This window comes from Erythrolamprus reginae, chromosome 2 (assembly GCF_031021105.1).
Source record: "Erythrolamprus reginae isolate rEryReg1 chromosome 2, rEryReg1.hap1, whole genome shotgun sequence".
Lineage (NCBI taxonomy): Eukaryota > Metazoa > Chordata > Lepidosauria > Squamata > Dipsadidae > Erythrolamprus > Erythrolamprus reginae.
Genome location: NC_091951.1, coordinates 328,425,190 through 328,438,185, shown reverse-complemented (window position 1 = coordinate 328,438,185; position 12,996 = coordinate 328,425,190). Strand labels below are relative to the sequence as shown.

General features: G+C 42.7%; 1 protein-coding gene across 6 annotated transcripts in view; it reads left to right on the top strand.

The window, feature by feature from the left end:
- The window catches only part of NNT (nicotinamide nucleotide transhydrogenase), an 85,254-nt gene that overhangs the window by 42,378 nt on the left and 29,880 nt on the right, over window positions 1–12,996 (top strand). For all 6 annotated transcript variants that reach the window (XM_070743389.1, XM_070743384.1, XM_070743385.1 and 3 more), the window contains exons 9-13: window positions 2,548–2,739; window positions 4,461–4,614; window positions 6,747–6,908; window positions 9,020–9,130; window positions 10,597–10,742. In XM_070743389.1, coding sequence (XP_070599490.1) covers window positions 2,548–2,739; window positions 4,461–4,614; window positions 6,747–6,908; window positions 9,020–9,130; window positions 10,597–10,742 — 765 coding nt within the window. The remainder of the gene's footprint in view (window positions 1–2,547; window positions 2,740–4,460; window positions 4,615–6,746; window positions 6,909–9,019; window positions 9,131–10,596; window positions 10,743–12,996) is intronic.

Sequence of the window (12,996 nt, the reverse complement as noted above, 5' to 3'; positions counted from 1 at the left end):
GCAATAAATTAATTATAGCCATCAAAATATATAAAATTAAACTGTAAAAGCACAAAGTATGTTAATTTAGCATTTTCTAATTTAATGAATAACACTTTAAAAAATAAATTTCAAGGTATCCTAAATGAGCTCCTAAACTAGATTTGATAGAAGACTTTCAGACATAACTAGATTACAATCTTGATTGTAAGCAAGAATAAAGCCATTCACGACAGTTAATGGCCTAAAGATATAAATTCCCTTTATAGCCCCAGTATTTCAACTTAATAGCTTCTTCCTCCTGGTTTTTTGAAATAATAGATACTTGTTATTCTTGGAGGCCTTGAAACCAAGTTGCACTTTGTTTACTTAACAGTCACCTTCATTCTAAGAATCACTGGTTCACACTTTAACCTTATACACTGCTCAAAAAAATAAAGGGAACACTCAAAGAACACATCCTAGATCTGAATGAATGAAATATTCTCATTGAATACATTGTTCTGTACAAAGTTGAAAGGGCTGACAACATGTGAAATATATTGTCAATCAATGTTGCTTCCCAAGTAGACAGTTTGATTTCACAGAAGTTTGATTTACTTGGAGTTATATTGTGTTGTTTAATGTTCCCTTTATTTTTTTGAGCAGTGTATTTGTTAATCAAGGCAGGCCTATTGACATGGAAGATGCCACACAAAACTTTCAAAAAAGTTAATATGTAGGAAAACAATTTTTTTTATTTACTGTCATGACTGGATTTAGATTCTGAAGAATTAGATTTCTTTTTCTCCCCCCCCCACAAATTATTTCTAAGTTTATTTAATCATATATACAAATACAGTGGAACCTCAAGATACGAACCTAATTGGTTCCAGGGGGAGGTTCGTAACACGAAAGGTTCGTAAGACGAAACATTGTTTCCCATAGGAAACAATGTAAAGTCAATTAATCCGTGCAACAACAAAAAAAACCATGCAAAAAACCGCTGCTGCCCGGCTGTCACCTTTTAAAACAGCCCGGGGGCTGTTTTAAAAGGTGACAGCTGGGCAGGGGGGCTTCCCAGCAGCCAACCGAACCCGGAAGTTCGGCAAAAGTTCGGGGTTTGGGAGGCTCCGGGCCGCATTCGCCTTCCTCCGCCACCACCAGCATCCAGCTCTTCCTCCGCTTCTCGCTTCTCTACAAAATGACAGCCGGGCGGCGGCCTGGAAGCTGGGAGGGGGGGCGGAATATGGGAGGAGAGAGGCAGCCTCCATGCTTTTCTTTCGGCGGAGCGAGAAGCAGAGGAGGAGCTGGATGCTGGTGGTGGCGGAGGAAGGCGAATGCGGCTTGGAAGCTGGGAGGGGGACGGAATATGGGAGGAGAGAGGCAGCCTCCATGCTTTTCTTTCGGCGGAGGAGCTAAGTGGCCAAAGACGTTCCGCCCCCCTCCCAGCCTCCAAGCCGCATTCGCCTTTCTCCGCCACCACCAGCATCCAGCTCCTCCTCTGCTTCTCGCTCTGTCGAAAAGCCGAAAGAAAACCATGGAGGCTGCCTCTCTCCTCCCATATTCTGCCCCCCTCCCAGCTTCCAAGCCGCATTCGCCTTCCTCCGCCCCCATCATCCAGCTCCCGGCCAAGCAGCCAGGGAAGCCGAGCTGGGCGTGGCGGGGAACATCGGCGCGGGAGGCAGGAGACGGCCGCCGTCACCGCCATACGCGGCTCGGCTTCCCTGGCTGCTGCTCCGGTCGCCCGATCGTCTCCTGCCTCCCGTGCCGATGTTCCCTGCCAAGCCCGGCTCGGCTTCCCTGGCTGCTTGGCCGGGGGGGGGGGGGGGGGGCTCGGCCGAAAGGAGCTGGAGACGCAGAGGTGAACACACCCCTTCATCCCCAAAGGCCGGCCTTTTTGTCTGGGAGGGAAGATGACGTGCCGGCGGCACAGGGGCGAGGGGCGGGAGGCAAATTGCTGCGTCTCCAGCCCCTTTCGGCCGAGCCCCCCCCCCTTCTGGCCAAGCAGCCAGGGAAGCCGAACCGGGCTTGGCGGGGAACATCGGCACGGGAGGCAGCTTCTGCCGGACATGGGCAATGGGCGGGACAGAGAAGTGGGGAGAATCAGGAGGCTCCTTTGGCAGCTGGGGGCTGCCTGGCTTTGTTGTTTTGGCTGCAGCGGGTGCCAGGCAGCCTCCCGAACCCCGAACTTTTGCCGAACTTCTGGGTTCGGGGTTCGGGAGACTGCTGGGAAGTCCCCCAGCCCGGCTGTGTCACCTTTTAAAACAGCCGGGGGGCTTCCCAGCAGCCTCCCAAACACCAGTTCGTAACTTGAAAAAAGTTTGTAAGAAGAGGCAAAATTTTTCTGAACCCCGGGTTCGTATCACGAGTTGTTCGTAAGACGAGGGGTTCGTATCTTGAGGTACCACTGTATATGAAAAAGGACATGTATAACATTAGTATCTTCTGGAAAAAGTTAGATATGTTAGGCCTGGAACTCTGAAAATATATCCAGTAGTAACAATATTGGATAAGCTAGATAAATAATCTTAACTTGGCATAAAGCAGTTTCTTATGTCCTTTCATCTATGTTTTTGTTGTCTACAGGGGATCACACATATAGGTTACTCAGACCTGCCCAGCAGAATGGCTACCCAAGCTAGTAACTTGTACTCAAATAACATCACAAAGCTCCTGAAAGGCATCAGCCCAGACAAAGAAAACTTCTACTTTGACATAAAGGATGAATTTGATTATGGTACCCTAGACCACATTGTTAGAGGAACAGTGGTAATGAAGGTAAAGGGGCTCTTTTCCCTCTTAAAGTTGAATACGTATATTTTATTTAAGTAATCTTATTTACAGCTCTGTATTTGAATTTCCTGTGAGTGAAATTTTAAAATATATTTTGCAAGAAGAGTAGCTTATTTCTCATTTATTATTTAAAAGAAATAGTATTTTCCAGTGCTGTTGATATGCTATTTTGTTAGCATCTTTGACTTTATTCATTAAAATAGGGATTGCTAGTTTTTACGCTTGAAAAATCTGTGTGAGGTGGTTGTTATAATTTTAATTCATTTATTTGATTTCTGCAGCTACCCGTCTCAAAATACTCTGGGCAGTATCCACTGTAAACATGTAAAAACATTAAAACTATGCAGAATAAATAGTTTCAGTGACTGAGTAAAATCGGAGACAGGGAATTTCCCATTTAACATTTTTAGTTACATATTTCTCCTTTCCTTTTAATCCATTTGGATAAGAAAAAGAAACCCTAAAGATATGACAGGCATAAGGAGTTAGGACACAGAAGGCAAAGAAAATCTGTGTATATTTGAGTGTCAAAAAAAATTAATGAGAAAAATGTATATGGGTAAGATGAAAGTCGTTATTTAATTGGGAAATATAAATGCCACTCTGCCCATGGAGAGGAAGATCTTTAGGATGCCTAAGTATGATACCTATAATATTGACAGTCTACTGAAATACTCATGAGTAACTGCCACTACTCATGGTTAGGAAAATGTACATTGAAGGCCCTGGATCAAAGTCTCTTCATTCCTCTGACACCCCCATAACATCAACCTGAAATTGCTCCAAACGTGGAGTGGATTTACTTTCTCCCAACCAAATTCAGGAGTCTTCTGCAATAGGAAACGTTTGTACTTTTACAAAGTTTGTATATGAATTACTCTACTTTGGAATTCATTCCCAAAAGACAAATTGCCTTGTCTGTTGCTTTATTTGTTACTGCAATTTATCCAGCCAAGTGCCTTCCTGATGCTTTAGGATTGCAAATCAGATTTATCCTAGTCCAGTGATGGCAAATCTTTTTTTCCTTGGGTGCCGAAAAAGCTTGTGCATAGGCTATTGTGCATGCGCGAGTGCCCGCACCCATAATTCAATGTCTGGGGAGGGCAAAAACAGCCTCCCCCACCCCCAGGAGGCCCTCTGGAGGGTGGGGGAATAGCCTGTTTCCCAACTTCTGGTGAGCCCAGTAGGTTTGTGTTTTGCCCTCTCCAGGCTCCAAAGGTTTTCCAGGAGCCATGGGAGGGTAAAAAACATCTTTTCCCATCCCCGCGGAGGCTCTCTGGAAGCCAAAAACACCTTCTCAGAACCTCTTTGCAAGCCAAAATTTAGCTAGCCAAAAATCAAGTGCACGTTGGAGCTGAGCTAGGGCAACGGATCGCTTGCCAGCAGATATGGCTCCGCGTGCCACCTGTGGCACCTGTGCCATAGGTTCGCCGTCACTGTCCTAGTCAGTAGTTTGAAGGAGTATGTGAGTTGAAGCATTTTCAGATGTTCTTTTGCCAAAGACTGCTCCATCTAACTTGATCAAAAACCTTTAAAAAGCATATCTAGATATCAAAGTCACCACTCCCTTTATAATTTCTATTGGAACTTTGAAGATAACAGGGCCTCTGGAAAGATTTCGTTGACTCAGAGACTGTGGTTTTTGAAATCATTAATGTAAATCACTTGATCTTTTAATTAAGCCCTTAGTTCTTTTTTCTTCTTAGGATGGGAAAGTGATTTTCCCAGCGCCGCCTCCTAAGAACATTCCTCAGGCAGCACCTGTGAAGCAGAAGACAGTGGCAGAGCTAGAAGCAGAGAAAGCTGCTACTATTACACCTTTTAGGAAAACAATGACCTCTGCTTCTGCCTATACAGCAGGTGAGAAATGAGTGCCACTCTTTGGCTTCGCTGGAATTTGCTGACACAGTTAAGGGCTGGCCTTGCCCAATCCAAGAAAATGCAAACTTCTCTGTTCTTGGCATCATCCGTTCCTGGAATTTTCTTCTGCGATCATGTTGGCTGGAGATTTCTTGGAGACAGTCCAAGATATGATAGACTCAGTTATTCAAATCCAGTAGCATGACCTTAAAGCTGGCAGACTGTCAAATGGGTCATCTGTTGAGCAATATAGAATTCCTGTAGACCACATTTTTACCATCTAATCTTGGCAGACAGAAGCAGACAGAGAGTTTGACTCTTCTCTGTTAGTTCATCCAAGATTTAGTGATTTATAGCACGTCAGCATTTTCACCCAGGATTAACTCCTAGATCACTGATGGTGAACCTTTTTTCCCTATCGTGCATGCGTAAATGCCCACATCCATCATTCAATGCCTGGGGAGGGTGAAAACAGCTCCCCTCTCCCACGGAGGCCCTCTGGAAGCCGGAAACAGCCTGTTTCCCAATTCCTGATGGGCCCAATAGGCTCGTGTTTCACCCTCCCTAGGCTCCAAAGGCTTCCCTGGAGCTGGGGGATGGTAAAACACCCTCCCCCACCCCACCGGAGGCTCTCTGGAAGCCAAAAACACCCTCCCAGAGCCTCTGTGTGAACCAAAAATCAACTGGCACGTTGGAGCTGAGCTAGGGCAACAGCTCATGTGCCAGCAGATATGGCTCCGCGTGCGACCTGTGGCACCCGTGCCATAGGTTCGCCATCACTGTCCTAGATCATAGGTGTTTCCAGAAAATTGAAATAGGTGTGGACAACAGGAATTTTAGGTACAAGAGAATGTTATTACTACCATTTTCTGACTTTACTGCAAATTATTCAGGGCTATGTTAGACAAAGCCATAGAAATTAATGCAAAACTGAATGGGCTGTCTTTAATGAGACAGACAATCAATGGTTTAACCTTTTTTTAATAATAGCCAGCTATTGTTGGTACCTCTACTTACGAACTTATTTATTTATTTATTTGATTTGATTTGTATGCTGCCCCTCTCCGTAGACTCGGGGCGGCTAACAACAATAATAAAAACAGCATATAACAATCCAATATTAAAACAGTTAAAGACCCTTATTATAAAACCAAACATACATACAGACATACCATGCATAAAATTGTAAAGGCCTAGGGGGCGAAAAGTGTCTCAGTTCCCCCATGCCTGGCGGCAGAGGTGGGTTTTAAGAAGCTTACGAAAGGCAAGGAGGTTGGGGGCAATTCTAATCTCTGGGGGGAGTTGGCTGCAGAGGGCTGGGGCCACCACAGAGAAGGCTCTTCCCCTGGGTCCCACCAAGCGACATTGTTTAATTGACGGGACCCGGAGAAGACCCACTCTTTGGGACCTAACTGGTCGCTGGGATTCGTGCAGCAGAAGGCGGTCCCTGAGATAATCTGGTCCAGTGCCATGAAGGGCTTTATAGGTCATAACCAACACTTTGAATTGTGACCGGAAACTGATCGGCAATCAATGCAGACTGCGGAGTGTTGGTGTAACATGGGCATATTTGGGAAAGCCCATGATTGCTTTCGCAGCTGCATTCTGCACGACCTGAAGTTTCTGAACACTTTTCAAAGGTAGCCCCATGTAGAGAGCATTACAGTAGTCGAGCCTCGAGGTGATGAGGGCATGAGTGACTGTGAGCAAAGACTCCCGGTCCAAATAGAACTTAATTTGTTCCGTGACCAGGTTCTTAAGTAGAAAAGTTTGTAAGAAGCAGCAAATAATGCATGCGCTTGGGGAAAGCACAGGGAGGGTGGAGGCCCTGTTTCCTCCCAGGAGATTCCTAGAGAGGCCCCACGGAGGCTTCTCCCTGCCTTTTCAGGTTACAGTTTTGGAGGCTCAGGTTTGTAAATAGAAAATGGTTCTTAAAAAGAGGCAAAAAAATCTTGAACACCAGGTTCTTATCTAGCAAAGTTCATAAGTAGAGGCGTTCTTAGGTAGAGTATATACTTTCTACCTGTAGCAACCCTGAGATAAGCAATGGTCATCTTAGCCTCCATTCACAGCAAGGTGATTGTAGTATTCCAAAAGGCTGAATGTGTTTTTTGTTTTCTTTTGTTTTACAGGAATTGGTAGCCTGCTTGGGCTGGGTATTGCCTCTCCAAATTCAGCTTTCACTCAAATGGTGACAACCTTTGGCTTGGCTGGAATCGTTGGATACCATACTGTATGGGGCGTGACTCCTGCGCTTCATTCACCGCTCATGTCAGTGACTAATGCCATCTCAGGTAGGACCAGTATTGGGTTGCTACCGGTAGCTAAAGCATGGGGCACTGGTAGCGATTGCTGCGTGCGCAGCTTTGGTTAGCTTGTGTGCGCGTTCCAGTGTGGTTTTGCTTCTGCGTATGCGCAGGAAGCAAAATCTCATTTGGGGGGGACGGGGGATGCACACATATGAGATTTTGGTGATTTTTTGCTCCACACCATAAACACATGACCAGACCACAAACTCAGCGCCAAACCAAAACCCAGGATATTACACCACAGACATACATTACAAATGTGGATAGAGAAAAATTATTTTCTCTATCACACAATACTAGGACAAGGGAGCGATCCCTAAAGCTCATAGGTAAGAAAGCGAGGATAAATCAAGGGAAATATTTCTTCACCCAGAGGGTCGTTGGTTTGTGGAATTCACTTCCAGAAGAGGTCGTGACAGCTGTCAGCCTGGATAGCTTCAAGGCAGGATTAGACAGATTCATGGATGCCAAGTGTATCAGTGGTTATTGAAATGGATGTCCACGTGCTGCCTCTATGTTGGACGAGACAGGAAGGATTCCCTTGAGTACCATTTGTTGGGGGGCGAGGGAAAGGGAGGATTTTGCCTTCTCTTTCTGCTCAAGATCCCCAAGGACAATTGGTGGGCCACTGTGTGACACAGAATGCTGGACTTGATGGGCTTTGGCCTGATTCAGCATGGCTCTTCTTATGTTCTTATGTTCTTAAAACAGCTGACTAGTCTACAGGCTCCAATTGCCACAACTACTCAAGGTGTCACCCCTAATCTGCAAACATCAACTAATCTGCATATATCAATTACTGCATCAATTACTCAAGGTGTTACCCCACCAACTAACCAGGAAGTTTCAACACAGCTTGCAGCAGCTGAGCCAGCACTCCACACCCACCCACCAGTATTTATAGAAGGACGGCAGCTCAGATCACGCTTTGTTCACCTGAGCACAAAGCCAAAAGCACCTGCCTGAAGATGACAAGTGGGACCTTGTCAAAACGTCGCCAGGATTCTCTGAAACATACATGGGAAGAAAACTGAATATGCCAAGACCTATATACCTGTACCTCTGAAAATCTACGAAAACAATATACAGTAATCCCTCGCTACTACATAGAAACATAGAAGACTGACGGCAGAAAAAGACCTCATGATCCATCTAGTCTTCCCTTATACTATTTTCTGTATTTTATCTTAGGATGGATATATGTTTATCCGAGGCATGTTTAAATTCAGTTACTGTGGATTTACCAACCACGTCTGCTGGAAGTTTGTTCCAAGGATCTACTACTCTTTCAGTAAAATAATATTTTCCCATGTTGCTTTTGATCTTTCCCACAACTAACTTCAGATTGTGTCCCCTTGTTCTTGTGTTCACTTTCCTATTAAAAAACACTTCCCTTCTGGACCTTATTTAACCCTTTAACATATTGAAATGTTTCGATCATGTCCCCCCTTTTCCTTCTGTCCTCCAGACTATACAGATTGAGTTCATTAAGTCTTTCCTGATACATTTTATGCTTAAAACATGGTTCATCTTTTGCGGATTTGCTATTTCACGGGTTTTCAAAGGGGGCTTAAATCCATTAAATCCATTAAAAATTTTAAATCATTAAATTCATAAAATTCTTCTACAGTACTACTGTACTCTATTAAAGAAACTGGTAGGGTATCACATGTCATTCCAGAGGAGAAACATTATAGAATGTCTGTTTAATGCAAAGGGTGGGTTTTAAAAGTCCAAAGTTCATTAAATACATTAAAAAAAATATTTCCTCTACTTCACGGAAATTCGTTTTTCACGTGTGGTCTTGGAACGCCTCCCCCATGAAAAATGAGGGATCACTGTATATATATGAATGAATGAATGAAAAGCAAAGGAGAGAGGGTACAACAGAAAGAAGGCCTTCGTATACGAAAGAACCTACTTTGGCATCAGCACCCTGAAGAGATCACCTATGTAATTAAAGACTTAAAGTGCCTTTTGCGGAGGATATGTTGGTACTAATTAGTCATGATAACCAGAATTGCGTCCTACAAACAGAAGCATTTCTGGTTTGCTACAAGGATTTCAATGCTGTTGATGTTTTTCTTTTTCGACAGGACTGACTGCAGTTGGCGGATTAGCGCTGATGGGAGGAGAATACTTACCTGGAAGTCTGCCTCAGGGCCTTGCTGTCCTTGCTGCTTTTATTTCCTCCATCAACATTGCAGGTACCAAGCAGTTCCTAGCTTTGCTAATTCCTATCTTCAAGAAATTTACGCTTTCAAAGGTGGTGCTGAATAGAGTAGCTCAAACAGTACTGTGTTCTTAGAAACATAGAAGACTGACGGCAGAAAAAGACCACATGGTCCATCTAGTCTGCCCTTATACTATTTCCTGTATTTTATCTTACAATGGATATATGTTTATCCCAGGCATGTTTAAATTCAGTTACTGTGGATTGACCAACCACGTCTGCTGGAAGTTTGTTCCAAAGATCTACTACTCTTTCAGTGAAATAATATTTTCTCACATTGCTTTTGATCTTTCCCCCAACTAACTTCAGATTGTGTCCCCTTGTTCTTGTGTTCACTTTCCTATTAAAAACACTTCCCTCCTGAACCTTATTTAACCCTTTAACATATTTAAATGTTTTGATCATGTTCCCCCTTTTCCTTCTGTCCTCCAGACTATACAGGTTGAGTTCATTAAGTCTTTCCTGATACGTTTTATGCTTAAGACCTTCCACCATTCTTGTAGCCCGTCTTTGGACCCGTTCAATTTTGTCAATATCTTTTTGTAGGTGAGGTCTCCAGAACTGAACATAGTATTCCAAATGTGATCTCACCAGCGCTCTATATAAGGGGATCACAATCTCCCTCTTCCTGCTTGTTATACCTCTAGCTATGTAGCCAAGCATCCTACTTGCTTTTCCTACTGCCCGACCACACTGCTCACCCATTTTGAGACTGTCAGAAATCACTACCCCTAAATCCTTCTCTTCTGAAGTTTTTGCTAACACAGAACTGCCAATGCAATACTCAGATTGAGGATTCCGTTTCCCCGAGTGCATTATTTTACATTTGGAAACATTAAACTGCATTTTCCATTGCTTTGACCATTTATCTAGTAAAGCTAAATCATTTACCATATTACAGACCCCTCCAGGAATATCAACCCTATTGCACACTTTAGAGTCATCGGCAAATAGGCAAACCTTCCCTACCAAACCTTCCCCTATGTCACTCACAAACATATTAAAAAGAATAGGACCCTTGAATGCTTGTTGGGAGACTTTAGTAAACAAAGTGAGTTTGAAGCTTTTGGGCAATAGCAATGTTGTAAATGGGATGTTTTCCATTCTAGATCTGACCTGGCTTCTTTGCATGTTTTTTTGGGGGGACAATTTCTAGCCAGTGACTCAAGGTTTTCAATCATCTTCAGCTTACAGGTTCCTTGGGGAACCTTTATTTTCATGTAATTGATGGTATACCTCAAATGTTCCAATAATAGTAATTGTTCTGAATTATTCCTTGCTTTTCTGGTCTGCGTCAAAATGTTGTGTAGCCAGATAATATTCCTTCCTAGGGAAGATTGACAATTTCCTATTTAATTGAATTTAAATCCGTACATGTTTTAAACATGTTCTTAGTTTTCAGAAATCTAATTATTTTTTATTATTTTTTGTGTGAAATAGGTGGTTTCCTGGTCACTCAGAGAATGCTGGATATGTTCAAACGTCCTACTGATCCTCCTGAATTCAACTATTTATATTTGTTGCCTGCTGCTTTGTTTATAGGAGGATATGGAACAGCACTGCAAAGCGGTTATAACATTGAACAGGTACGGAGATTGCTCAAGCATCCAACGATTAATTTTTTATACAAGTCTAGAGTCTTGATAACAGGTTATTAAAGGCTGTCTGATGCTGATTTGCTAAGATGTAGCCTATCTTACTCTTGTCTTGCGTGTTTTAAGCTTGCTAAGATGAAAAGGGAGTCCATCACATGCAGCATAATGTTCATATATAAGTACTGATTTACAACCATTTGTTTAGTAAACATTCAAAGTTATAATGGTGCTGAAATAGGCACCTTACAACCTGTCCTCATACTTCTGACAACTGTAGCACCTCCCAAATCACATTATAAAAAATTAGGCACTTGGCAACTGGCATATATTTATGATGGTTGTGGTGTCCTGTGGTGTTGCATGATAGTTATTTGCAAATTTCCCAGACAGTTTTGCTAACAATCAGTGGGGAAATCCAGAATATCTTAATGACCGTGTGATTTATGTAATGTCTATAACAAAAAGCTTGCAAAATCACTTAATTAATTTAATGATCACCTTGCTTAATGACAAAACTCCTGGTTCCAATTGTGGTTGTAAATTGAGGATTTATAAGAACTGTCTCCTTGTAAATGGATTGGAGGCTGATGATAATTTGGTTTTTTTTTTGTTTTGATGTGTGTTTTAAATTAAGTGTTTAAATAAAACGTTAAAAAGATGAGCTATTGTTTCCTTTAAATTGGAACTGAAAATTGGAAATTGAAACCAGCAGTGCCAATATAATAGTTACACAATTAGCAGCTGTACCACACTGACATAGCTAGCGAAATATAATTTCTTGGTATAATCTTGGTAGAAGGAAAAAAGAAAGCTATCTTAAGAATATTTTTATTTTCAAAAACTTTATTTCCTTTCTTAATGCAATCCTTTAGAATAGAATGATACTTGATAGAATTGGAAATTGGTAGCCTCAAAAGTTCTTATACTCCTTGTAGCAATTTCAGAAGTCTGTTTGAACGCTTGAATATTAGAAACCATCTTCAGAAAAGGCTTTTAGGTTAAAACAGTAGTTTTCAACCTTTCTAATGCCGCAACCCCTTAGTACAGTTCCTCATGTTGTGGTGGCCCTCAACCATAAGTCTAGCACCAATTCTCCCAACAGAGCTTTAAGCTGATTGGCAGGAAGGTCAGAGGGACACCCCCATTGTAAACACCTAATTGGTTGGATTGTAAAAATATGTTCCAAGGCACCAGAATATGAGCTTTAGTTCTTAACACCATGGGAAATTTGTCTTTTCCCATGGTCTTAGGCAACCCCTGTGAAACAGTCATTCAACCCCCAAAGGGGTCCTGACCCCCAGGTTGAGAACCACTGGGTTAAAAGGATGTCTTGGTTAACCTTAACCATGCTTTGTGTTGGTTCAGATAGGGATTTGGCTTCAGCATGAAGTTGTACAGAAGGAAGAACCCATTGCTTAATATATTTCTTTATCCCCAAATCAAATTAGCACCTGAATTATCCTAATAACAAAATCCATTGAGTAGAACACATTCTTTTTTCAGTTGCATTGGATGACAAAGCTTGACCTAGCAAAGGGAAAAAACTGTATTGATACTAAAAACAAAAAAAAAGCTATGATCACTAATGGGCATGTTTCTTTTCCTTTGCAGCCTGTCGTTATGTAGAATGCATTATGTTGAGAATTAATCTGATTGTCCAGAGGTCTTCTGTATAAATTTTATAATCAGCTCTGCCTTTTCTTGGTGCTGATAATACAGTGATACCTCATCTTACAAACGCCTCGTCATACAAACTTTTTGAGATACAAACCCGGGGTTTAAGATTTTTTTGCCTCTTCTTACAAACTATTTTCACATTACAAACCCACCGCCGCCGCTAGGATGACCCGCCACCGGACTTCCGTTGCCAGCGAAGCACCCGTTTTTGCACTGCTGGGATTCCCCTGAAGCTCCTCTCCATGGGAAACCCCACCTCTGGACTTCCGCTGACAGCGAAGCACTTGTTTTTGCGATGCTGGGATTCCCCTGCTGGGATTCCCCTGCAGCATTGCAAAAACACAGAAGTCCAGAGATGGGGTTTCCTATGGAGGGGAACCTCAAGTGAATCCCAGCAGCGCAAAAACGGGCGCTTTGGCTGGCAAAAGGGGTGAATTTTGGGCTTGCATGCATTAATCGCTTTTCCATTGATTCCTATGGGAAACATTGTTTTGTCTTACAAACTATTCACCTTAAGAACCTTGTCCCGGAACCAATTAAGTTTGTAAGACAAGGTATCACTGTATTG